Source organism: Artibeus jamaicensis, unplaced genomic scaffold (assembly GCF_021234435.1).
Source record: "Artibeus jamaicensis isolate MK-2021 breed Jamaican fruit bat unplaced genomic scaffold, CSHL_Jam_final contig_2790, whole genome shotgun sequence".
Lineage (NCBI taxonomy): Eukaryota > Metazoa > Chordata > Mammalia > Chiroptera > Phyllostomidae > Artibeus > Artibeus jamaicensis.
This window is the reverse complement of record NW_026521616.1, coordinates 520311-543968: the sequence shown is the minus strand read 5'-3', so window position 1 is coordinate 543968 and position 23658 is coordinate 520311. Positions and strand designations below refer to the sequence as shown.

The window sequence follows — 23658 nt, the reverse complement described above, 5'->3', positions numbered from 1 at the left end:
GGGCGGGGGTGGAGCCATTCTCCTGACACTCCTCACTCCACTGGCTGTCTGGCATGTCCTGTCAGGATCCCCTGTCCCCTGGGGACAGCCACATTCTCCCTCCTGCAGCGGGTCCCTCCCATCTGCACCTGCCCACCACCCTCAGCTCCAGGAGCACCGAGTGAAGGCCCAGACCAGAGAAAATCTAGAATTAAATTCTTTCTGGTTCTCTCTCTTTACAACTCAGCCCGAGTTTATTGGGCATGAGAGTGATGGCAAATACCTTTTTTTCCCTCCCACTGTAACAGGAGGGAAGTGGACGAGACTCCTGGAAACTTTCATCTAGACACCACTGTCCACAATGAGGGAGACTTAGGACTGATACAAAGATGAACTTCCAGCCAGGAAGGGATGTTGGTCTCCCAGGATGATGGGTGTGGTATCGCCCGTCTCCATTCCCATATCTCACCTTGCCAGGTAGAAAAACTCAGAGTTCAGAAAGGCGGGGAGTCGGCAGGGGAGGGGTGGAGGTGAGGTGGGGAGGCAGAATGATCCAGAGTGTTCTCGGGTTTTGAACTCTGAAGGTTGTGCCAGTTTTGAACCTGTTCCTGTGAGTCTCACCTGCATCCTTCTTGCTGCAGGCTGCCATCGTGGGTGAGGGTCCACCTTTGTGGGCACTAAGCATGGGTCAGCCTGCCTCCCCTGGCCTGGTGGGACTGGTTTTTCTAGCTGGAGAAAGGGTCGGTGAGGAGTTGGCAGGGGCCGAGGGTTTTATGTAAATGCCCAGGGAGTGCTCTGGGAACCTGGAGGCCGGTTTTCCCAAAGACACGCAGGGACTGGCAGCTCCCAATTAGCCAGGCCGGGTGATGTCAGTGCTGCTTTCCTGGGTGGCTGCGCCCACTCCGATTGGCCTTGGCAAGGGTTCCTGGCCATTACCTTCTCCCTAGGGTGGGAGGGGTGCCAAGGGGGCCACCATACAGGACACAGGCCAGGCCCCTTCCCACCATAATCCCCAACCTAGGTCTTGAACCATGGGGTGGACCAGCCCTGGAAAGCTCTATGAAAAGCCATTCCAGACTCGATTGAAAAAAGCTTTAATGTAACTAGTATTCGAGCCCTTTCCCCAAACCAGAGAGGCTGGGAAAACACAGCATGCTCATGAGCAGGTCCCAGAGGCTATTGCCATGGCAACCACTGGTAGGCCCTGCTATATAGGCCACCCCAATCTTGAGCTTCAATAAATATAGTACAAAGGGGTCATGCAACAAGCTGGGGAGATCAAGATTTGGGGTGCAGAGAGGGCATGTCATACCATCTGTGAACTTACATACATGTACCCCTAGGATCATATACACACACACAACCCCCTCTCAGACATGTTCACACAGACACATACATACTATATACACGTTGTCTTCAGATGCACAGGACTGAGTGCACACACAGCCCCTGACAGATACACTCCAGGCTGTGTGCACATGTCCCTTTCTCTCACTGTTTGGCTTGGAGCCTGGGTGTCTCCACCCAACTCAGAGACGTAGGGATGGGCAGGGTCTTCCTGGTCTTGGCCAGACTATCCCCTGGTCTAGGGGCTGGGTGTGGTGATGTTTGCCTGTGGGCCCATGCACTGGGAGGTGGTGTTGGAGTAGGCCCAGGAGGGGAATGTGTGCAGGCTGAAGATGGGGTAGCTCCAGCTGTTGATGGCCAGCATGATGACCAGCACGCCGATGACGTTGAGCATGAGTCCTGCCCGAGCCTGGTTTGCAGAGAGTCAGTGTGAGTGAGCTGGCGCTGAGCTGGGCCAGCACCCAGCCCTTTGGTGTCCGTATGTGTCCAGGAGCTCTCACTAGCAAAACTCTTCCTTGGGAAGTCCTCCCTTGTGTCTAACCTGCAGTACTAAGCAATGACTTTGCCTCTTGCCTTCCTCCCTGTGCTAACAGGAGAAAGAGAAGCTCCTTATGAGCTTCCAGGGTCCTGGGCCTTGTTCCTTCTGAGTTCCCTGGCTGTGGCTGCTTGGCACCTTTGAACCTTCCCTAAAAATCCCTCATTCCTATCTCTGCCACTCACATGGACCGGGCCTGGCAGGGCCTAAAGGTGCTCTAACTGGGGGTCATGTCCCAACCTCTCTGCTGTTCCCTACCCCAGACAGGGTCCACTCTGAACTCTGACAATCTCAGGGGCTTTCGGCTTCTTTGTAGTCCACCAAGATGGGAAGACAGAGCAGGAAGGAATGCTGAGACATTTGGGGCCCCTGCCACTCACCATATCAGACACTCTGAGGCCTCCAAAAGAGAAGGCGATGGCGTTGGGCGGGGTGGCCACAGGCAGCATGAAGGCCAGAGAGGAGGCCAGAGTGCAAGGGAGCATGAGATAGAGAGGGTGGAGGCAGATGGCCTGAGCCTGGAGGGGGAGACATCAAGGCAGAGCTGTTAGTCGTCCTCATCCCAGAGGGAAAGGTGTGGCCCCCCGATTCTCCTGCTTCTCACCCAAACACACACTCTGGCCATGAACCCACCACTTCTGCCAGAAGGCTCTGGGTGACCTGGCAAGGGCCTCTTGACCTCTCTGGAGAGAATGACTGTGCAGCCCTGCCCCGAGGGACGTGGTGAGGGGAGGGGCCCATAAAATGGATCTCAAAGGGGCTCGGGGTATCATCAAAGGCTGCAGGAACGCGCCTGGGAGGAAGGGGCTGGGGACGCTTCTGGGAGCAATGTCACCCCATCACCTCAGGAATGACTAGAACAGGGGCTGGGCTGGGGAGGTGGGCGAGGCCACCGGCCTCATCAGGATACTCAAGGGCTGATGTCACCAGGGATAGGGTGAGTCAAGGACCAGAGAGCTTTGGGCCCAAGAAGCTGGAGAGCCCGGGGAAAGGTAGTAGTAGCTCAGAGGCCCCCTCCTGAAAATGAGAGGAGGTGCAGACAGGTCACTGTGACCCATAGGTGGGGTCCCTGGGTGACGGTGGGCAGGAGGTGTGCCTGCAGGGCTCGCTCACCAGGGAGGCCAGGATGGGCATGAAGAGAGTGGTGGTGGCCACGTTGCTGGCGCACTCGGTGAAGGTGGCCACCAGGAGGGAGAGGATAAAGGTGACGGCGGGAGCAGGCAAATCCTGCAGTGGGGTCAGTTTCTGCCCCAGCCACTCTGACAGGCCCGATTCCTGTGGGCAGAAGAGGGTGGTGTGTGAGAGACTGGGCTGTCTGGGCTCCTGGAGCCCCTGCTGAGGCTCTGGGAGGGTCCTCCTCCTGTCCACGCCTCTCAAGATTTTTCAAAATCGAGAGCATCTTAGGAGGGAAGACCCAGCTAGAACCAAGGGACCATTTCTCCTGCTCTTGAAGAACAGAGCGTGGGGACAAGGGGCAGACAAGAAACTCAGAAAGGGGGTCAAAGGACGTTCTTGGGAAACCTGAGACTTGGTGGGAGTAGAGACTTCTCTCGACCTCTCTCAGGAGGTCCCTGGCCAACCTTAGCCTCTGTCTGTCTCCTCAAGCCCAGCGGCTCTCTCGGCAGTTCCAGAGGAGGGAGAGCCCAGAAGGGCCCTGGTGGAGATTAGCAAAGACTGACGGGGTAGGCGCAGTGGGGGAGGTGGGGTGTGTGTGTGGGGGGAAGTCCACGGGGTCAGAAGAGCCCCGAGGTCTTGCGCTGTTCATATCTGTAATGTCAGACTGAGCTCCAGTGTGGCTACCCAGCGCCCAGAGCAGGGCTTGGCACAGTTGGTGAATGCTTGATGGATGAACTGACTTCAGACCTAGGAGTCTCCGGCACCAATCCCTGACCCTGAGAAGCTGCCTCCTGTGTGCGCAGTGAATGGGCTTAGCTGGAACACTGGGGCCCAGGGGTGCAGGTTCCAGGATTTCCCTCTTGGGTGCAGACCCTGGGAATGATTGATGCCCTGGTCCCAGAGCCTGGCTGGGTGTGATCACAGTGCCCCCTGGTGGCTGCAGCAGGCTGACCTTTTTCAACCCAAAGTCTGCTACTCCCAGGTGCTAGTCCTTCTCTGCCTGGAAGGGATGAGAGGGTACAGTGCGGTGGGTGAGTGGTTACAGAGAACAGTCTCTGCCCATCAGAGGAACCTACCTCCTCTTGGCTTTGAGAACCCAACGGGGGAAAATCCCTGTGACTGGTGTTTCTTTCCCCTCTCTCAGAGGACACTCGAACCTCTTTCCAGCAAGCAGCTGCAAAGACTCTGCCACCAGGGGGCTCCAGAGTGGGGATCAAGTCTCTCCTGTGAGGGACAGAAGCAAGGCCCCTCTTTCCCTGCCACAGGGTCTCCCTCAAACAGTCTGTGGAGGGGTTGGAGTTCTCACCTCACTGCCACTGGCCAGGGCAAAGCCTCCACCCAGCAGGAGCACGACACTCCAGGGCATTTTCTCATTCACTGTCTTCCAGTCGAGAAGGGCAGGAGGGGCCTTCAGCTTCCCTGGTTTTCCTGCTCCCCAGGCACAAGAGGATGGGTCACAAAGAGTCAACAGGCCTTCCCTCCCTTCCATCTGGGGCCTCCTGTATGGGTCCCTATCAGAGCTCAATGTGTGTAGGAGGGTCCCTGAGTCCTTGTGTCTTTGGCAAGTCACACCAGCCTCTCAGGGCTTTGTGTACTCCTGCCAAATACGGTCTAAATGCATTTCATGCCAGAAGGCATGGGCTGCCCAGAGGCCCTTCCCTGCCCCAGTCCAGGTGCTTACCTGGATTCTGAGTCAGCCCTGGGATCTTGGAGGGCACGATGAACATAATCAGGCCGATGAAGATGGCCACTGTCCCATCGGACACGATGCTACGGGTGGGGCATGGAGGGCAGGTTTAGTGGCTCAGGGATGCTCAGGGATGCGAGGTGGAGGAGGTGGTAGAGAAGAGCCCCTTCCACAGATGTGCCAACTCCTGGCAAGTGTCCCCTTCCTTCCCTCCAATGTTACCTCCTGCTCTGCTCTGGGGGCCCTGCTCCCTTCCCTCCTCCTTCAGCTAGGTGAGCCCCTAAAGTATTCCCCTCCCCCCAGAATGCTCACCTATTCCCTTCGTCATCAGGAAAAGCCAGGTTGCCCCAGCCACGGAAAAAGCCTGGCTCCCGAGTAAACCAGAGCAGCACCAGGAGGACAAAAAGGAATGTGACAACAATTTCTGCAAAGGTCATAGGGCCCAGCTGCTTGTGCTCTTTTTCGATGACTTGGAAGGCCGCCTTCTGTTCCTCCTGTACCTGTCCCCCAATGCCAAAGTTCTTCCGGAAGCTGCAGGTAGAGGGGCAGGGACAGCCCATGAGGGTCTTGCACCAGGCAGGGGAGCAAGGGGCTCTGAGTGCGTGTGAGGTAGAGGCCTGCAGAGGCCTTCTCAGAGTTGCTACACCAAGGCTCTGGATCTGCCCAATTTTCTGGGAGAGGAGGAGAAGATTTGGGGAGGGGAGTTGTGAGACAGAGACAAGGTTGGGGCTCGGTGCCAGGTTTTCCCATGTTTGGCCCTACTCCATCGGCCCCACTGACCCCCTGTCCCTTCCAAGGTTCTCTTGAGCCAAGTCCTCCGCTGCCTAGAGTGAGGAGGACATGGAGGCCCCGACCCCATGCCTCTGTCTGGCTCTGATTCACTGGTGCCCACCTCTAACGGCTTTCAGGAAATCCTCCCGTCCCTCTCCAGCCGGATTCTGGGCATCCTCTGCCAGCCTGAGCCCCACCCAGATCATATCCAGAGGTGAAAAAAGGCTTTAGCCCATTTCTGTATGTCACCTACTTCACTCATGTTGACTTTCAACTTTTCACTTGGGCAAATCACAACTCCCTTGCTGGATGGTGAGTTCCTTAAGGGCAAAACCCATGCTTCATTCATCTTTGAATCCCCCATGGTGCTTGGCACTGTGCTGGGCCCGTTGACTACCATCTTGCCTTGTATGAGCACCCAACCTCAATCTGTCCTCCTCTTACCAGCCCACGCGATTTTTCAAAAGTACAGCAACAATGCTTAAAAACTTTCTGTGGCTCCCCACTGCTTGGGCAGAAAGAACAAATAACTCATACCACAATATAACTCATATCCATTCTCATATCCTGTTCTCTTAGCAGACGTGACTAATCAATCCCAGACTCTATTCCTACTGAGAGCTAGCAAGGTCTGGCTTGATTTTCAGCTCAGAACTCCAGTGGCTACAGTAATCGAGGGCTATTAGTAGGAACAAAACCTATTTAGTACTTGGCCTCAAGGACAAGTTTCCAGCTCTTTTTTTTCTTATATGTAGTTGTACTATAGTTTTTAAAAAAGATTCTATTTATTTGCTTATTTTTAGAGAAAGGGGAAGGAAGGGAGAAAGAGGGAGAGAAACATCTATGTGTTAGAGATACATTGATCAGTTGCCTCTCACACACCCCCAACTGGGGAACTGACCCGCAACCCAGGCATGTGCCCTGACTGGAAATCAAAGCTGAGACCCTTTTGGTTTGCAGGCCCGCACTTAATCCACTGAGCCACACCATCCAGGACATGGTTGTAACTCTTTATATGGCACAACAAATCATCCAAAATCCTTCCCATGAGTATTCCTTAACGTTATCTCCTGATACTCCTTTTTGTTCTTTTAAAAAAAAATTTTTTTATATGTTGTTTAGAGAGTGGGGAAGGGAGACAGAAAGAAAGATAAAAACATCCATGTGTCTGAGAAACATTGATTAGTTGCCTCTTGCATGTCCCCAGCTGGGGGCTTGGCCTGCAACCCAGGCACGTGCCCTGCCTGGGAATCATGTTGGCGACCCTTCAGTTCACAGGCTGGTGCTCAATGCACTGAGCCACAACAGCCAGGACCTCCCTTCTGTTCTTTATGTTTCAGCCACACTGAACTAGAGTCATCCTCAACGTGTGTTCTTTGTTGCCTTTGTGCCTCGGTACTCGGCGTTCCCACCGCCTCGAATGCCTTTTCCCTATTCTCTACCTGGCTGACTTCTAGTTTCACATGACTCAGCTCAGGCATCTTCTCCTCCAGGGGCTCTGGAGCCCCCACACTCATGGGCTGTGCTCACACAGTACCTGGGCTTCCCGGTGTCACTGCCCCTCCATGCCTTCACCCATCCGAGGGGCAGCTCCACGGGCAGGGACTGTGCCCAATGTCTTTCAGTGTTCTAGGTGCCCGGCACGGGGCCAGGCATCCAGCAGGAGCACAATAATGCTTTTGCAACTGACCATGCTCAGTGTGTTTTCCTTCAGCACCCAGAGGTGCAGCGGAGGGCTGTGGAATGGGGCCTGACCTGGGCTGCAGACCTGGTTTTCAATCATAGCGCTCACTAGAACCCAAATCTGGTTGTGTACTAGTCCTTAAGCCCCAGTTTGCTTATCCGCTAACCGGGATAATAATACTCTTGGCCCAATAATTACCTCAAACAAGGTAGGGGACTGAGGGGCCTTGGGAGGGAGTGGTCTTCTCACTGGGATGGTGATTTTACCCTTTTCCACCACGGCTGTCTGGGCACCCAACTGGAAGCTCCCAGGGGATGAGGGCAGGGACCTGGACCTCTCTCACCCATTCCACCACTTACTTGAACCCCAGGAAGAGGACCTGAAGCCACAGCCAGGCAAGCAGCAGCAAGATGATCATGGTGGGGAAGGCAAAGGCGAACCAGGAGGCAAAATTCACCACATTAGGATTTTTCGGGAAGAGCCTGGAGGAGGACGCAGGCTGCTATTGGCATTGCCAGTGACCACTGGGCCCCACCTCCCCCCCAGCGAGAGTGCCTCGGTCACTCACTGGTTGACCTGGCCTTGCAGCACCAGGTTGGGGGTGGTGCCGGTCAATGTGGCGATGCCCCCGATGCTGGCCGAGTAGCATACGCACAGGCTCATGCCCTGGGAAAAGTGGAGCTGCTCCTGGTCCTTCTGTGACTTTGGCTTCAAAGGACCAGATGGGACAGGCTGGACCTGCCCATTATCTGGACCAAGAGAGAGCTCAGGTTGGGGAGTACGAGTGGAGTCAGCTCCGGGGATCGTGGTGGGAGCTTCACAGCCCCTTGGGTGCAGGCAGGGGACCTTGTCAGTGAAAAGCCCAGATCTGGGCTGCTGGGGGGCAAAAGATTGCCTCCAGGTCTGCAAGGGCCCAGCATTCCCTGGGGTCTCAGGTTAGGATGACCTCAGACACCATCTGGTCCAACCTCTCTTGAGAGAGGGGGACTAAGGCCCAGAAAAGGGCGCAGGATCACCCGAAGTGCACAGGAAGAATGGAGCCTGGACCCCTGATGGTGCATTCAGACTCCAGCTCTGCTCGCAAAGTGACCCAGCATCTTGGTTTTGCCAGGACTGAGGGGGTTCCCAGCACATGGGACTCTACATTTTAAAACCAGGAAAATCCCAGGGAAACCAGGACAAGTTGGCCACAGTGCTTCTTGCCTCCCTCTTTCCTTAATGGATCCAAGATGACCACCCTTGGGAATGGATGTCTCCTCAGACCCTCCCTGAGAGCTGAAGGGCTGGGGCAAGGTCCAGCCTCATCTTTCTCACCAGGTTTGGTCACTTCCTTCTGGGGACCTGCTTCCTGAAGTTCAAAGGTATGGTTGTCCCTGCCCTCCTCGAGGTCCTGATCCACGTGGCCCCTGTGCAGCTGCTCCAGGACAGCGTGTGCAATGGGCACCATCATGGCTGTGGTGGCCGTGTTGCTGATCCACATGGACAGGAAGGCTGTGACCAGCATGAAGCCCAGCATCAGCCTAGGGACAGACAGACAGACTCACTGATGTTCCAGCGTCCCTTCAGGGATTGGATGCCCAGAATGCCACCGGCACTGGGTTCTCCTGTCCTGGTTTGTGGGAACTCACAGAGCAGGCCGCACCCCGACAATGAGGAGCACTCGGAGGGCGATGCGCTTGTGCAGGTTCCAGTGCTCCACCGCAATGGCCGCCATCAGCCCGCCGAAGAACAGGATATTGGTGTCCTTAAGGTACACGAGGCTGACCTGGTAGGCAGGGACAGCTGAGAGGCAGGAAGACCTGGGGGCCTCCTACCTGGCCCTCGGACTTACGGGGTACAGCCACGACCATGACATTCCCACAGACACAGGTCAGTCTCTGGGCTCTTGGAACCAAAGGGAAATGATCTTTGGATTGCCTGTTATTCGGTATTAACCAGGTTCCTCTCTTCCTGCCAAACTCACCCTTCCTCTCCTCAGGAGTGTGCCTGGGGGGGAGTCCAGCCTGATCCCCGTCCTATTTACAGCCAGGGACCAGGAGATGACTATTTAGTGCTGTTTCTAGAAACCAGAGCAGTGGTTCTTCAAACTGGCTAGAAATGAGATGCTTAGGCCCTGGCCCAGATCTGTTGAATCAGAAACTCTGATGGGGGCCAAGCAATCTGTGTTTTAACCAGGCCTCCAGTTTAAGAACACTCAAGTTTAAGAGCCGCTGAACTAGAGGAACCAAGCTCTTTAGCGGGATTCCCCCTTCTCCCCTGTCGCCAGGCCTTTCCAACTCCTCAGCTTCACCCTAATCACTCCCACTTTGAATCAACTGGCCTTGCACTTGGCGCCTCTAGAATATCCTCCCCCTTTGTGTTCTAGCTGACACCTCCCTCAGTGCTCTCTGACCTGCCAGGTGGAGACAGGGACCCCTCTTCTGTGTGGCCTGCTTCTGAGGGGCTTCCTGGATCCCCAGCATGTAGGAGTAGACCCCTCCTCCCACATGTGGACGGGTGGTGGGGGAGGGTGGCTTACCTCAGATGCAGTCATTATGTTCATCATGGGGAACAGGACGAGGGGCAAGAGGGCAGTAACAGCCAGCGGCAGAGCCTCCGTACTCCACAAGAGCGCCATGAGGATGATGGAGTAGCCACAGTAGGTTTTCTGAGGGCAGGAGGAGAGCAACAGAGCTTTTGCAGGGGACAGGCCTGTATCCCAGAGCTGTCATTTCCTTTCCCCAGAGAAAACAGGCCATCAATGACAGTGTGGAGAGAGCCTGTGAATCCCACTGTCACGGATCTTCGAGTCCTTGGTTCCGTTTCAAAACGGAAATGAAAAACAAAGCAAGGCACTCCCCACTTTGTCTCTGACTTTGGGGAGCCCAGACATTTTGATCCAGCCCCACGGGAGGGGCTGGAGAGTCTGGAGTTGGCTGTTAGGCCCCACCCAGCCCAGGGAGACTGCAGAGGGCCCAGGGGAGGGGCCCTCGATGAGATGGGGGCTGCCAGGCTGGCGCCTGGGCAGTGTGGCCCCTGGCTGGTACTCTGGCTTCCCTAGCCTTTCTGAGGGCCTGTAGAATGTATTTATTTGGATGATGATTTCATTCATGTGTGGTCCCTCTGCCATGTACGAGGTGAGCTCCGTGAGGACATTTTGTGGCATCTGACCCCTCAGCACTCAAGACTCAGCAGGCTTCAGGGCAAAGCTTTCCTGCATGAAGGGGTCACTCAGTTTTGGGAATGACGGAAAACCCTTCGGGAATCCCCTCTGGGAATGGCGAGAAAACGTGCCAGGGTCACCATGCGGCGCTCAGCAACCTGGCACAGACATCACATGGCACAACTCTGGGAAGCGCCATTCACGTTTGATAGAGTATGGGAAAGGTTTGTGCAGGGAATTGTGGGGTGAACCCTGGGTTGTAGTCTTGTGAGTCTTTGGGTACCAGAGGCCCCCTTTCTGCGACACGGCCTCCAAATCCAGGGAGACCTGACCTTAGGCCTGGAGCAGAAATGAGAGTCAGACAGTCAACACCTGGTGTCAGAGGCCCACCATCAGTGACAGAACCTCTCTGCGGGGCTGACGGGGAAGGGGGCGGGGGAGTAATTAGCCAGAAGGAAGCCTCTGTGGGGTGGAGACTGGGGCCTATATCCTTGCCTCCTCAGGGGTACCTGCCAATTCTTTGCCAAAAGAAGGCACTGCAGGCTGGGATAGTGGGGCTGGGGGGCCCCTCATCTCTTGCCTGTCTCAGCTGCCCTGAGTTCTTTGTTTCCCCAACAACCTTGGTACAGGCTGGGCTCACCCTTCAGTACCACAACCCCTTAGTACCCTGAAGCTTGGGGTGGGTGCCCAGGTGGGGGGACCTGGGGGAAGAAGCTGCTGTTTCTGAAGCAGTTCTTAGGAGCTGGTTTTTGTTGTTACAGAAACTCAAATAGCCATTAAGGTGGGCATGGTGGTCCCCTTGGAGATGAGCTTGAGAGAGTAAGTGGCTGGCTCAAGGCCATAAAACTAGGGAGCGGCAGAGGCAGCAAGGGACCCCGGAAAGGAGTCTGACTGCACAACCCCAGGAGACTTCTCCCCACCATGTAGGACGTAACTAGCGGTCCCAGAGCGGTACTGCACTCAGCCCTGCCAGAGAGCCAGGTCTATCTCATGCCTGGCTTGCTCTCTTTCCAACAAACCTCTACCACCTCTCCTCACCCTGAACTTGAACTCCTGAGCTCCAGGGGTGGGGCCACCTTGACCCTTGACCAGAGAGCCTCCCCCACTCCTCCCCCAGGAGGAGGCTGATTTTGCTGAGGCTGCTGTTTCCTCAACCAATTTTTCACCTGCAAAGACTGAAGCAGCCAGTTAGTTAGTCATCCTCCCCTGGGGCTAAGGGCAGGCTGGCCCCTGTGGACCCTGGCGTCCCCCCAAGGAGGGGCCTGGGGGGGCATCACTGCTGAATCAGGAAGGAAGCTCTGCTGATCACCACAGCAGAAGGGTCCCGAGGACTGCCTCGGGCAAGCTCTGTGCTCTGCACACTGTGCTTCAGAGGTGTTTCAATTGCATTTAGTTGCTCTCTGAGGTAATGACGATTGTTCTCATTTCACAGGTACGAAACCAGTGTGCAAATACATTGAGTAAAAGTCTCAAAGTCGCACAAGCAAGTGGAGAAACCAGGCCACAGGTTCTTGAGCCCCAGCGTTTACCTTCTACCCTGAGCTCCATCCCTTGCATTTGAGGGGTGGTCCCCAGCTTCAGGCCCACTGTAGCTACTGGGGCGTCGGGGGGCAGGGAATGCAAACAGGGCCCTGGCACTTCCTGTTACCTGACTTGACACAAGCCCCTTCATTTCCCAGACCCCATTTCCACACTCTGAAGGGGCCTGTTTAGTAGGCAAACCTGCCCCTGGGAGCTCCGACGTGTTCGGTCTGAGGCTCTCTTACCCGCATTATAACTTCTCGGTGTCCCTCTGTCTCTGGATCAAAGCCCAGAACTGGTCTCACGGTTCCATCCAGGAGCCTCCTTGGCCCTGATGGCTCTGGCCCTGCGTCCCTGTCCCGCCTTCCTGGGGAGTCTGTGCAGCTGTGGCAAAACTTGCTGACCTGTTCTTCCTGGTTCATGGGGTTCTTAACCGGGCATGGAATTCCAAAACTCCGTGAAGTCCAGTGGGAAAACTCTCACTTTTTGGCTCACAGCTACCTAAGGTTACGAGCATAGGCAACACAACTATTAATGGTACTGCTGGTGATTTCCTCACAGAACTTGACTGTGGCTGGTAGCTGTTAGATGCCCACACAGGTCAGTTGCTATAGTCATCTCAGAATGGATCTCAAAGTAGTGTTTCCATTTATCACTATTTTGAAATCATGGTTGTCGCTACACCTACACCAGATCTTATTCAATGCACTCCTGAAGAAGCACCTACATCTGAATGGCAATTCATGTTTTCATATTTTTATAGCTGAATTTCAAAATAATTGGTTTCCTTTGGTATTCTACGCATTTTGTTTTGTGCATTTCCAAGCAGCATTTCGAGAAGGGCCACAGTCTACCAGACAGCCAAAGGCAGCTGTGGCTCAGAAATGGGTTAGAATTCCCGAGAAGAGAGAAAGAAACCACTCACCTGGTACCAACTACTGTGGCCTCCCTGAATCGCTTTGGGAATTTCCTAAACTTCCAGGCCCGCCCCTACGTGGAAGGGAGAAGGGAGCTCTAGAAGCCGCAGCAGCGCAGAGGTGAGCCAGTGTGGAGAGTTCTGGGGTCAGGCAGAGGTTCTCTCTCAATTCATTCCCCCGTCACATCTCCGTGTGACAGCGGGCCTCGGTCCTCGTATTGAGAGGTTCGGAAACTGAGACTCAGGGAGGCTGGCGTTGCCTTATTATTGACATTTAGTGGTTGAACATTGGAGGGCCTGTGTTTGAGGTTGGGGAGCTGTTTGTGTTCTGAGTCAGGTGCCAGCCCCTTGGGCCTCCCACAGAGAGAGCCCTGGGGGTCCTTTCCCCTTGGCCTCACATGTGTCTTATGTCGATCAATACCTACATCTTTAGAAGTGGGGACTCCGGTATCAAACCTGTTCACCAGACACTCATCTAACAAATATGATCCCGCTCCAGGTCTCCAGTCCCGCCAGTCCTTTGCCTCAGATGCTCCCATTTACTTCTCTCCAGCTCTGGGCCACTAGCCTGGTCCAAGCTGCAGCATCTGGTCTCCAAGGTTCCTGCAACGGCCGCTCAATCTGAGGAGCCACACCAGCCAGGGCTCTCTCAGCTTTTTTCTGGATGCGCGACCCTGAGTATTTTTAGTGGTAGACGCATTTATCTTCGTTATGAGGTTTCTTTATCACAAATGAGATGAGAGAAACACCCACTTTACCGGGTCGTTATAAGGACAAGGGATGTGGACACGTAGCTGAAAACGATAAAGGACTGCAGATGGAAGTCAGCAGGGGGCAGCACCAGTGTTGGGACAGAAATGTTGTCTTGGGCTGCTGGAGAACTAGGGCAAATGCAAGAGGTAGGAATGAAGATGAAGGTGCCAGGGAATCCAGGGCAGACTCTGGACCCTGGGTGTGGGCAAGGTGTGGGACCTGGGGGCATTGTGGCCTTTACCCATGCCTTACGGGTGCAGAGCAGCCTGTGGCTGTTGGGCAGCAGCAAATATGCTCACAGTCTTGGAGGGGGCACAGCTTATTTCCCTTAATCATTGAAGGTTAACCCAGGGGTGGGGACAGGCTGGAACATAGAGGGCTGCTCCCACTGGCCCCTTAGCCCCTGGCAACTAGGGAGGCTGCTGGTAGTAAGCACTTCTGGGTCTGAGGAGTGAGGCAAGGCGCTGGGTGGCAGACTGCCGAGCACTTCTGCAAAGAGAAGACAGAGTGGGGTCATGGAGGAGAAGGGGCCCCTTCCAGAGCCTCCCTCCTTCTGGGCTGAGAGGACACACTGCAGGGGCACTGAGGGATGATGAATAGGAGTTCAGTGGGAGGGAAGAGGTGCTGAGGTGAGGGAATAGGCACAGAGGGAACAGAATGAGGCATAAGCGATTCAGGTGCATTCTCGGAGGGGTGGGATACTTGGAAAGAGCCCTGTGTGCCCTGAGAAGGATCTAGGACTTCATCCAGAAGACAGGGGTGGAGACGGGAGGCCTTCAAAGGGTTTTAAGGAGAGAGAATGATACGGTTACATTGGTGTTTCTATTGAAAGATTACACTGATGCTATCATGTGTGATTTAAAAAATACATTTGAAAGTATATACATACACAGACACACGAGGTCTGTTTGGAAGAAGTCCAGCCCAGTCCTTTTGAATGTAACAACCACACAGTGCATGTACTCATTCAATGGCATCTACCACCTCCACTGACTAGTACAGTGAAGTCATCATTGTTCACACACATGCATTCCAGTCCACTCTCCTTGGCTGCCTGGTTACATTGAAGTCATGCAAATCGTTCTCAATACATTAACAATGGCTCGGCTTTTTCTGGACAGACCTCGTATGTACATGTATATTTTAAATGTGTGGTTCAGAGGTTCCTATTCTTTTTTTGGTACCAGGGTACCCTTGGCAGCCTGATGAAGACTTCCAACCCCTTAGAAAATACCTTTTTTAAATGCATTAAATAAAATGCATAGAAGAATTACAAAGGAAACCAATTATATTGAAATATAGTAATTAAAATATAAAAAATGGGTAGGAAAGTGACATCTGTGATTCTCTCTTAATTAATAGACCTTCACTGGTTACCAGCTACTGTAATTTCAAAGTCATGAGGAACATAAACAATATATTTCAAGGTACCAGCAACAGCTCTAATGCGATATAAAAATATTTGTGGTTTCTTCTGGTGGCAAAGTCAAAGCTATCATTATACTATTTTGATTTGTTGTCTACATTCATAACAGAAGGAAATGCTAAATTTTCATTGAGGTTATTGGCAATAAAATGTACTTTTTCCCCTCCAAGTCCACAGCCCTCCTGAACTGTCCCCACAGGTCCCCAAGGGTGCGGAGTCCCTGCTCTGGAGGACAGACACCGTGCTGGTCACTGAGACTGCCCTTAGGCAGGGCACTGGGGCAGAGTGCAGGAGGGGGACCTCTCCATTGTGCTTTGAAGTTTGTATAACATGCATGTGTCACCTAAAAAATAAATCACATAGAGATGGGACTGAGGAGTTACACCTGCTGTCTCAGGGCAAATGGATCCTAAGACACAGGATGAGAGGCTGGGAGGCCCCAGGAGGAAGGGCTGGGTATCCAGCGGGGAGGCGGCAGGGGCTCAGAGCAGGTCTTGGTAGTGCGGATGGGGAAAGAAGACTCCAGAGACGGGGGGAGTTGGAAAACAGAGGGTCCGGGTGGTGGCTGATGAGGTGAGGAGGAGGAATGGGAGGAAGGAGACTCCCGGGGGCCTGTTCTGGGAGTCTGCAAGGCAGTGACCACGAGGAGAGAAGCCAGGCTGGAGAGACTTGGGGAAGGAGGCACAGGGTGGGTAGGCGTGTGTGGTAGCCTTTCTAGGAATGTTAGGTCCATGCCAAATGCCTACTACCTTTGAGAGACTGAATGTACAAAGGGAACGATGGCCAACCCATGGACCGTTAAAATACAAACTCTGCAGCAACCAGCCTGGGCAGCCAAACCACAGCCTCTCTAACAGTTAGCCCCAAACAGTCAGGACTGGCTCAAGGACCACCAGCTTCCCTCATGGTACCCCCTACTCTCTATCCTCACTTCCAGCTCAGCACCAACCAGTGAAAGCCAAATATGCTCCCCTAACCAATTACATTAGACGTTCTGCTTGTAGTTAGCAACCTCCCATCCCAATGCCTCCAGCTTCCCTGCTGCCAACAGCCTCTAATCAGGGAGCACCTGAAGCCTTCCCTCTCCTACTCGGAGGTGTCTCCAGCCACCGCCTGCCTGCCTGCCTTTGAGACTTTGCCTAAAGCAAGTGATGGTGGCTGACTCCCTTCCCATTCTTTGCCTGATCTTATTTGCGTTATCTCATTTATTTATTTTTTGCACCTTAATGTTTACGAATTTGTTACATCATCTTCTGCCCTAAGAGGCCAAAGGAAAACAATGGGTTTCTGAGTGTCAGAGAAAACAAGAGTGGAAGAGAGAATCCTGACCTCACAGTCTGAGCTGGAGCCAGGCCTGCCTGTGCCCACTAAAGAGCCACGATGGCAAGCGAAGCATTCCCACGCCCCTCTGTGCGTCGGAGCCCCACAACAGCCCTGGGCCTCACTGCTGGACTGTATTCAGGAAACTGTACTGTTGAAGATTCTACCATGGATTCCCCTTCCTGACCTTCACTTAGCAGGTGCCAAGAAACATGGACAGATTTGGTAATCCTGGGGCAAAGTTCAAGTTGGGGAACCTTCTGTTCCTACTCCAGGGATTCCCCTGGCTCTGGAGGTTGACTCCTTCCCAAATCCTACTCCCACAAACCCAAGAAGCCAGGAGGTTTGCCTCCACAGAGTCCCAGTGCTGCTCGGGGTCACACTTAGGGACCACGCCTCACCATTCTGGTGGGGATGACCAGACATGCTTCGCCTTCCTGTTTCATAGGTGGAATCGCCGAGGCCTACAATGGCTCATTTGAACAAAAGTCATCTATGGTATAGAGGCCAGGCATCTACATAGTGCCTGAGGCTAGTGGTATTTTGCAGGGGCAAGGACTTCAGACAAGAGGCCAAGGGCAGAAGGAGTCATTGTTTATTGAGCCCAGAGTGCGGGCGATACTGCACCTGTTCAGGTTATCTGATTTCATTCCCACCACAGCCCCTGAAGGGTGAGAGGTTTGGAGAGGCTTGATAAGGTCACGCGACCGCACACGCCACAGAGTGGATTTTGACCCACATGTCTCTGGCTCCCAAATCCCTGTTTTGGTCCCTGGACTCTGCCTTCTCAGCCAAGAGCCAGGAAGTCTCTAAAGGTAGAGGTGGGTCCCAGAACCGGGGTCCAAATTCCTTGTGCGGACAGTCTTCATGCCCACAGTGAATCATCTGAGCCCTGAGCCCACCCCTGGGGAGCAGTGACAGCTTGCAGTGAGGGTATTTTAGTCACACAGACTTCTGAGTGTGTGCGCGCGCACATACGTGTCTTAGGAGGACAGGTGATCCAGGTTAAGGAATTCTACCTTCTGTTCTCACTGTGAATACCACGCAGATTTCGGCTAAGCTCTGTCCCAGGAGACACCGTGCCACTGGGAGACTGTTTTTAGATCCCCTTGGGTCTTTGGAGACATCTGTGGTTTTGATTCTAACTTACTAGCTGATTGACTCCTCAGCAAGTATTTACCCCAAAACGGGCCCTCAGCGTAAAACCCTCACTCCTTCCTCTGGCCTTACAGGGCTGACATTGGCTGACCTCTTCCTGCCTCCTCTCTACACTAAACTTAAGCCGTGGTCTCCTTACTTCGGCCGCCACCTCTCCCCTCTCCGGCCACCGTAGCTGTGTGTATTCCTCCACCTTCCAAGCTCAGCCCTGGCCTCAGGCCTTTGCTTTGTGTGTTCTGCTCAAACTGCTCTTTGCCGAGCTGTGCTTGGTTGGCTCTTACTTGCCATTCTGGTCCTCGGGTAAATATCAGCACCCAGGAGGCCTCCCTTGACCACTGCACCCAGAGCAGCTCCTCCCTAAGCCACAGACACCTCTGCTGTCTGGTTTTCACAGCATGGACAGTAACGCTTTTTGTGTGTCTTTCTGCTTTCCCACCACACCCCCAACAACGCTCCTAAACAGTGCCTGCCACACACTGCGTGTCCCTTAAGAAGTGAATGAGTAGATGAACGAGTGAATGGATGCCAGGTTTCTGGCAGACTGATGATGCCCCTTCCCTGTGTGGTTGTAGGGCTCGGGGAGCAGTGAGAAGGCCTCAGGTCCACTGTCCCCCACCTGCTGGGACCACCAGAAGATGACAGACGTGTTAAGGATTCTGTAGCTATTCCTCCACCCCCTGCACCTCTGCTCCTGCAGCCCCTTCACCTGGCCTTCCCTCTAGGGATGTCTCTGACTGTTGGACTCTCACTCAGTTTTCAAGGCTCGACTCAAATGCCTCATGCCTCGGATTCTCCCTTGCCTCACTTGGAAGAACATTCCCCTCCTCTGAGCTCCCGCAGGCCTCTGGCTGTACCTCTGCGCACACACACATTCCTCTTACACTGAGAACTACTCGAGGGCAGGATGTCTGCACTCCGACGCAGCACAGAGCAGGCCCCCAACGACATTCCAGACTGATGGGCAGCGGGAGGAGGGTTGGCTGACAGCCGGGTGAACACGGGGCGGATGGCTCAAGGCCAGACTCCCAGCAGGGCCACCACCCTGCACCCCTGGACAGCCTCAGACCGAGACCCCAAGATCAGGTTCCAGTCTAGGCATTGCCTTTTACTAGTTGGGACTTCAGGCAAATCACTACTATGGGCCTAAATTTACAGTCTGTAAAGTGGATTAGTGCTTCGAAGTGCTTGTCACAAGGACTAGCACATTAAAAAACTCAAGCCCTGGCTGGGTAGCTCAGTTGGTTAGAGTGCTGTACTGATATCCCAAGGTCACCGGCTTGATCCCCGGTCAGGGCATGTACTAGAACCAGTGAGTGCATAAATAAGTGGAATGGGAAACTGATGTTTCTCTCTCTGTCTCCCTCCCTCCCCCCCCTCTCTGCCCCCCCCCTTTACCTCTCTCATCCTCTCTCTCTAAAATCCATTAAAAAATACAAAAACTGTGCCCCTCCACCCCTAGTCTCCCACCCCCTTTGGACAGCATGAATAACAAGCCTGCCTCAATTTCCCTATCTGTGACAAAAGGAGGAGAATGGCTCAGTGGACAGTTCTGGGGCTGTGGGGTGGGGCCAGGGCCACGACACAGCCAGCCTTCCAGAGGTCGTGTGTAGACAGAAGACAACACAGGCTTTGGAGCTGGGCCACACCCCCAGCTCTGCCGCCGTCTAATCGTGGGACCTGCCCGAGGGAGATGCACTGTGAAGCTTGAGCTTCCAGGCCCTGGTCCTGAACAGAGCCTTCCCCAAGCCCTGCACTAATTTTAGATTTGTAATTTTGTGTTCTTTTACTTTCAGTAGGACCCCAAAGTGTATAATACCTGGGGTCAGGGGGCTGGAGACAGGGTCCCCTCCCCCTCCCCCCAGCTGTCTGTGATGCCCAAGGGACAAGGTCCCACCTCCTTCTCTGCTGACAGCTTTTATGGTCGCAGGTGAGTACCTTCTCTTTCTCTTTATACTCTCTCTCTTTTTTCTTTTGAGCGTATTTATTTTTTCTTTATTTTTATTGTTGACACTATTTGTTTATGCTCTTAATGGCACAGACTGCCTGAGGCCAGGTTCAGCCTATTCCCCTTCTGTCCCCTCCAGAGGCTAGCCCTGCTCATTAGCCACTGAGCCCCGTCCGGGGCAGTGTGGGCACATAGGAGGCAGATAACACCATCTGCTCCCACCTGCACCTCTTTTACTGTGACTGGCTTCCTAACTCCCAAGGCAGTCGATTGCCAGTGCACCTAAACAGTCACACTGGGCTCCTAGTCCTGGGCGACAAGCAAATGCCCGCTTTGATCTGTTAACCCTCATCCCTCAGGAAGCCCAGGAGACTGTAGCCTCACTCCCAGGCTGGGACAGATGAGTAGGTTAAGCTGTCCTTAAGGGTCCCCAGCCCTGGCCCAAACAGTTCCTCTCCTGACCCCCTAGAGCGTCTCTGTGCCCAGAGCCCCAAGTCCTTACCTTATCGGGAATGAGGATGGGCAGAGGCAGCAGGAGAATGGGCAGGATCAGCGCAGTCAGGTAGAAGCGATAAGCCCACAGGGCCTGCAGGTAGGTGGCCATGGTGTGGACCCAGAAGGGCTGCTGGTGGCACGGTCTCTTCTGGAATCCAGGGAACTAAGGGCTGACTAAAGCAGGTAGGTGGCCAGGGCAGGCTTATATAAAGCTGGTGGAGCATTAACCATTGACCTACCCTGGCAATTAGTGTTTTTGGAGTCCGGGGGTGAGAGTAAAGAGGAGGGACTTGCAGGAAGTATAAAGACCAGGAAGACTTTGCAGAGCAAGGGAGGAGGGTGAGATCAAGGAGTAAAAGCTTCAGGCTCTTTCAAGAAGTTGCAAGAATTAACTCCTTCTGTCCATGAAGGCTGTATAAGGGCTTTGGCTGGAGGAGTGGGAAAAGGAAGGGTACCTGGGAATCCCCACAGCTGGGCTCCTGAGGCCAACTCCCTGAGCTGCCCCCCTAGCCCAGCCTTCACTCCCTCCTTTCATTCCCCAAACCAGGTTCTCATGAACTGTTTATAGAGGGCCCTGGGCATGGCAGCCTTGCCCTCTAGTGCTTTCCAGTCTAAGATGGTGGGAAGCCAAGGCCTGGAGCGAGCCTTCCTCTTCCTTCCCAGCATTTAGAAAACTGCAAAGCTATCAGTCCCAACTGTCTCTTACTAAATTTATGATGTTGATCAACTGACTTAACCTCTCAGAACAGCCGCTTCCTCGTTCTGCTGCAATATCTTCCTATCACGAGAAACATCCTGGTCAAATTAGACCATTTATGGTAAGGTGAGCTTTGATATGTGGTAGGTATACAATAAAGTTTAGGGTTTTCTTTTGTTGTTGTTTGTTTTTTTGTTTTTGTTTTTTTTTTAGGGTTTTTTCCTGAACTGCCATGGGGGACCAGCAAAGGTTGTCTCATATTTTGGAAATAATCTCTTCATTTACTCACTGTCCATCCATCCATCCATCCATCCATCCACCAAACAAGTATTTGGCACTGATTATGTATTCAGCCCTATTCAGTGCTAAAATGCTGCTCGCAGTAGTTAACATTCATTCAGCATTTGGTACAGGCTGTTTAGTGTGCTATTGCATTTACTTGGTACAACGCATACCATGAGGTAGCTGTTGCTGTTCCATTTTACAGGTGGGGAAACTGAGGCCCCAGGACACAGAATTCAAACACAGTCAGGTGACCTTTAACATTAGGGACGCCTTCTGAGAAATGCACTGTTAGGCGATGTTGTCATTGTGCGAACATCATGCAGCGCCCTTACACAAAACTGGGCGGCCTAGCCTACTAACACGCCCAGGCTCTGTGGACCGGCCTGTAACGCCCAGGCTACAAACCTGTACAGGACGTTACTGTACTGACCACTGTAGGCGATTGTAGCACTTGTGCGCTGATGGTGCTCTGAATGGCTACGGCATTACTGGGAGATGGGAAGTTTTCAGCTCCGCTGTAATCTGCGGGACCACTGTCGTGTGCGCGGTCTGTTGTGGCTGCAAACATCACTAAGCGGCATGACCGTGCACTTTGTGCACGCACCACCGGAAAGGAGACTCCTGGGAACGTGGAGCAAGGGCTCCAGACAGCCTAAGTTAAAACTTGAAAACTGAGCCTCATTTGGCCACAAGGTGACAGAGGAAAGATCACAAGCAGGTGGAAGAGTGAAATGAGGCCTGGAGAATGGCGTGTGTGTGCACACGTGTGTAAGTATTGGAGGTGGTGGTTGTGGGCTGGAAGGAATTGCCCACCGTCTGTCTAGCCAGAGCCTCTGTCTCTTGGTGCCTTCGCCCCTCCCCACCCTACATCGCACCCAGTAGAAACACAATCCATATTTTTGTTGATTATTAGAGTGTGGTTATCTGAGCGTGCCAAGATAAGCAGGCAGAGTACCACCTACTTCAGGAAGTAGACCCAGCCCGGGGGAAACGTGGAAGCGAGGTGAACTTTAGAGAACAGAAGCTTCTGTGTGGTTGAAACACGGGTCAGTGTGGGGCAGGACTGGGAGCCGACGACCACATTTCCAGGGTACACAACAGCGTGCACGACCTGGCTGACCACCTGGCTGTCACGCCGGTGAGATCCTCCGGGAGGCCCTGAGCTCTGTGTGAGGGAGGCACGCAGCGCCTTCTGCAGGGAGAGCTACGGCTAGGTCCCGGTGGCAGGACTCCTGGCACTGGGCCAGGTGGAAGGCTACCGCAAGACAGGACAGACCGGCCACAGCCACACCTCCATGCAGACTGTGGCCTTTCTACTCTGACAAAGCCAACCTGCTATCTGCTCAGGGCCAGGTGAGGAAGAGTCAGGAAACACAGGGATTAAACAAAGGGTTTCACACACCCAAGACAATTCCCCAGCTCTGTTTCACCTTGGAGGAGGCCTCTCCCTTGGCCCCAGGCTCTGCAGAAGCTACATCGGGAATGTGGCGGGGCCTCCCCCCGGAAGAATGACATCCACTACATGTGTAATTGGCATCCCAGGTGAGCCAACTCCACACCAGCGCTGTGATGCAGGCTCGGAGCAGTGAGGTTGCTTGCCCAGGGTCTCGCAGCTTGTGGGTAACATAAGAAGCCCAGATTCACAGCCAAGACTGTCCATGCTCTTTACCTCCCCTCTGTGCCCTGGCTCCCTGTGATGGCAAATCTCGGTGTTTCCAAATTAGGTGGTGGCTCTTTTCCTGAAACACCAACCCCCACCCCGGCTTTGCATCTACAGCTGGTTTCAAGGTCCATTTGCTCTCGGGACCCTTGCTGACCCTCTTCTGAGGACCAGCGGTGGGGCGCTATCGCATCCCAGCAGCCAGGCCCCCTTGGTGGTGAATTCACATCAGAAGCGGTGTCCTGAGGCCAGTGGAAGTCTCCCGCCATCGCGCACAGCACAGGGCTTTTCCCTTGCCAGGTGGTCACAGCCAGGATCCCACTCGGCCAGACTTTACTCAGTTTCCCAGTCTGCCCCACCTTCTTATCTTTCAATTAACCCTGAAAGTAACTGTCTTTTTTTTTTCATAGCTCCTAAGGGACTGTGGACAACTGTGGCAGGTGCTGGGGTTCTTCTGTTTTTCTTGGGGTCTCTCCTGTGACAGGTGCTTGCACTATCTCAGGGAGGAGTCCTTTCACCTGTCCTGCACTTCGATCGTTGATCCTGAAGGAAAGGGCTACCCGAGAACAGCCGAGGGCGTCCTAGGGAGAGCAGAGGTGGCACCAGCTTACGAAAACCTGCTTATCTTCAGAAACAGATAAGCTAGAGACAGAGCCTGGGCTGAGGCCCAAAGGTAGTTCTTAGAAAGTTCAGAGCCGGATATGTGGGGCAGTCCTAAACAGAGACCCCTGAAGCAACTGGAGTTGGGCCTGGGGCCCCCAGGGCCACAACCCAAGTGGTCTTGGAAAGACAAGGATGGCTGCACCTGGCTGGGAACACTGGAACGATCTGTGAGACTGAAACTCGAGGCTGCCCAGCCGAGAGGACAGAAGACAGGGTAGGGATGGTGGTCAAATCCTGATTGAAGAAAAGGACAAGAATACTCTCAGGCACAGAGAGAGGACCTAAGGTAGAGAGGGCGGAGGAGGTGCCCTGGAGCTGTTGACAAGGACAGCTCCACCCCACTCCACGGTGAGAGGTGGAAGGTGATGCACTCCCCAGCACTGACAGTGCCCCTCTTGAGTGGCTAGCTTGCCCTGAGACAGTAGGCAGCAGTGGAGGGGACTCCGCACAGAGTTGGAAGCTCCGAGTCATCTCGTTCAGAGTTCCGAGAATGCCGGACACGGAACCTGACTCCGGGCCCCTCACTGTCCCACGTCTCACACTGCCTCTCCACCTGGG

The 23658-nt window shown here is 53.9% G+C and overlaps 1 protein-coding gene across 1 annotated transcript; it reads right to left on the bottom strand.

The window, feature by feature from the left end:
• Nucleotides 1–1045: 1045 nt before the first annotated feature.
• SLC13A2 (solute carrier family 13 member 2) lies at nucleotides 1046–19983 on the bottom strand. Its single transcript, XM_037162906.2, has 12 exons — nucleotides 19803–19983; nucleotides 9638–9766; nucleotides 8748–8884; nucleotides 8434–8639; nucleotides 7688–7868; nucleotides 7479–7601; nucleotides 4977–5195; nucleotides 4659–4747; nucleotides 4284–4405; nucleotides 2975–3136; nucleotides 2242–2379; nucleotides 1046–1735 (listed from the first exon to the last, which is right to left on the bottom strand). The coding sequence occupies exons 1-12, from the start codon at nucleotides 19902–19904 to the stop codon at nucleotides 1565–1567; spliced, it is 1779 nt and encodes a 592-aa protein (XP_037018801.2). The 5' UTR covers nucleotides 19905–19983; the 3' UTR covers nucleotides 1046–1564.
• Between the last annotated feature and the right edge of the window lie 3675 nt (nucleotides 19984–23658).

Excerpts from the sequence above, each read along its gene's own strand:
- SLC13A2 (XM_037162906.2), bottom strand. The coding sequence starts at position 19,904 with ATGGCCACCTACCTGCAGGCCCTGTGGGCTTATCGCTTCTACCTGACT. Across the intron at positions 8,640-8,747 it reads GTCGGGGTGCGGCCTGCTCT|GCTGATGCTGGGCTTCATGC; the intron begins GTGAGTTCCCAC and ends GTCTGTCCCTAG. Across the intron at positions 3,137-4,283 it reads CCCTGGCCAGTGGCAGTGAG|GAATCGGGCCTGTCAGAGTG; the intron begins GTGAGAACTCCA and ends TTCTGCCCACAG.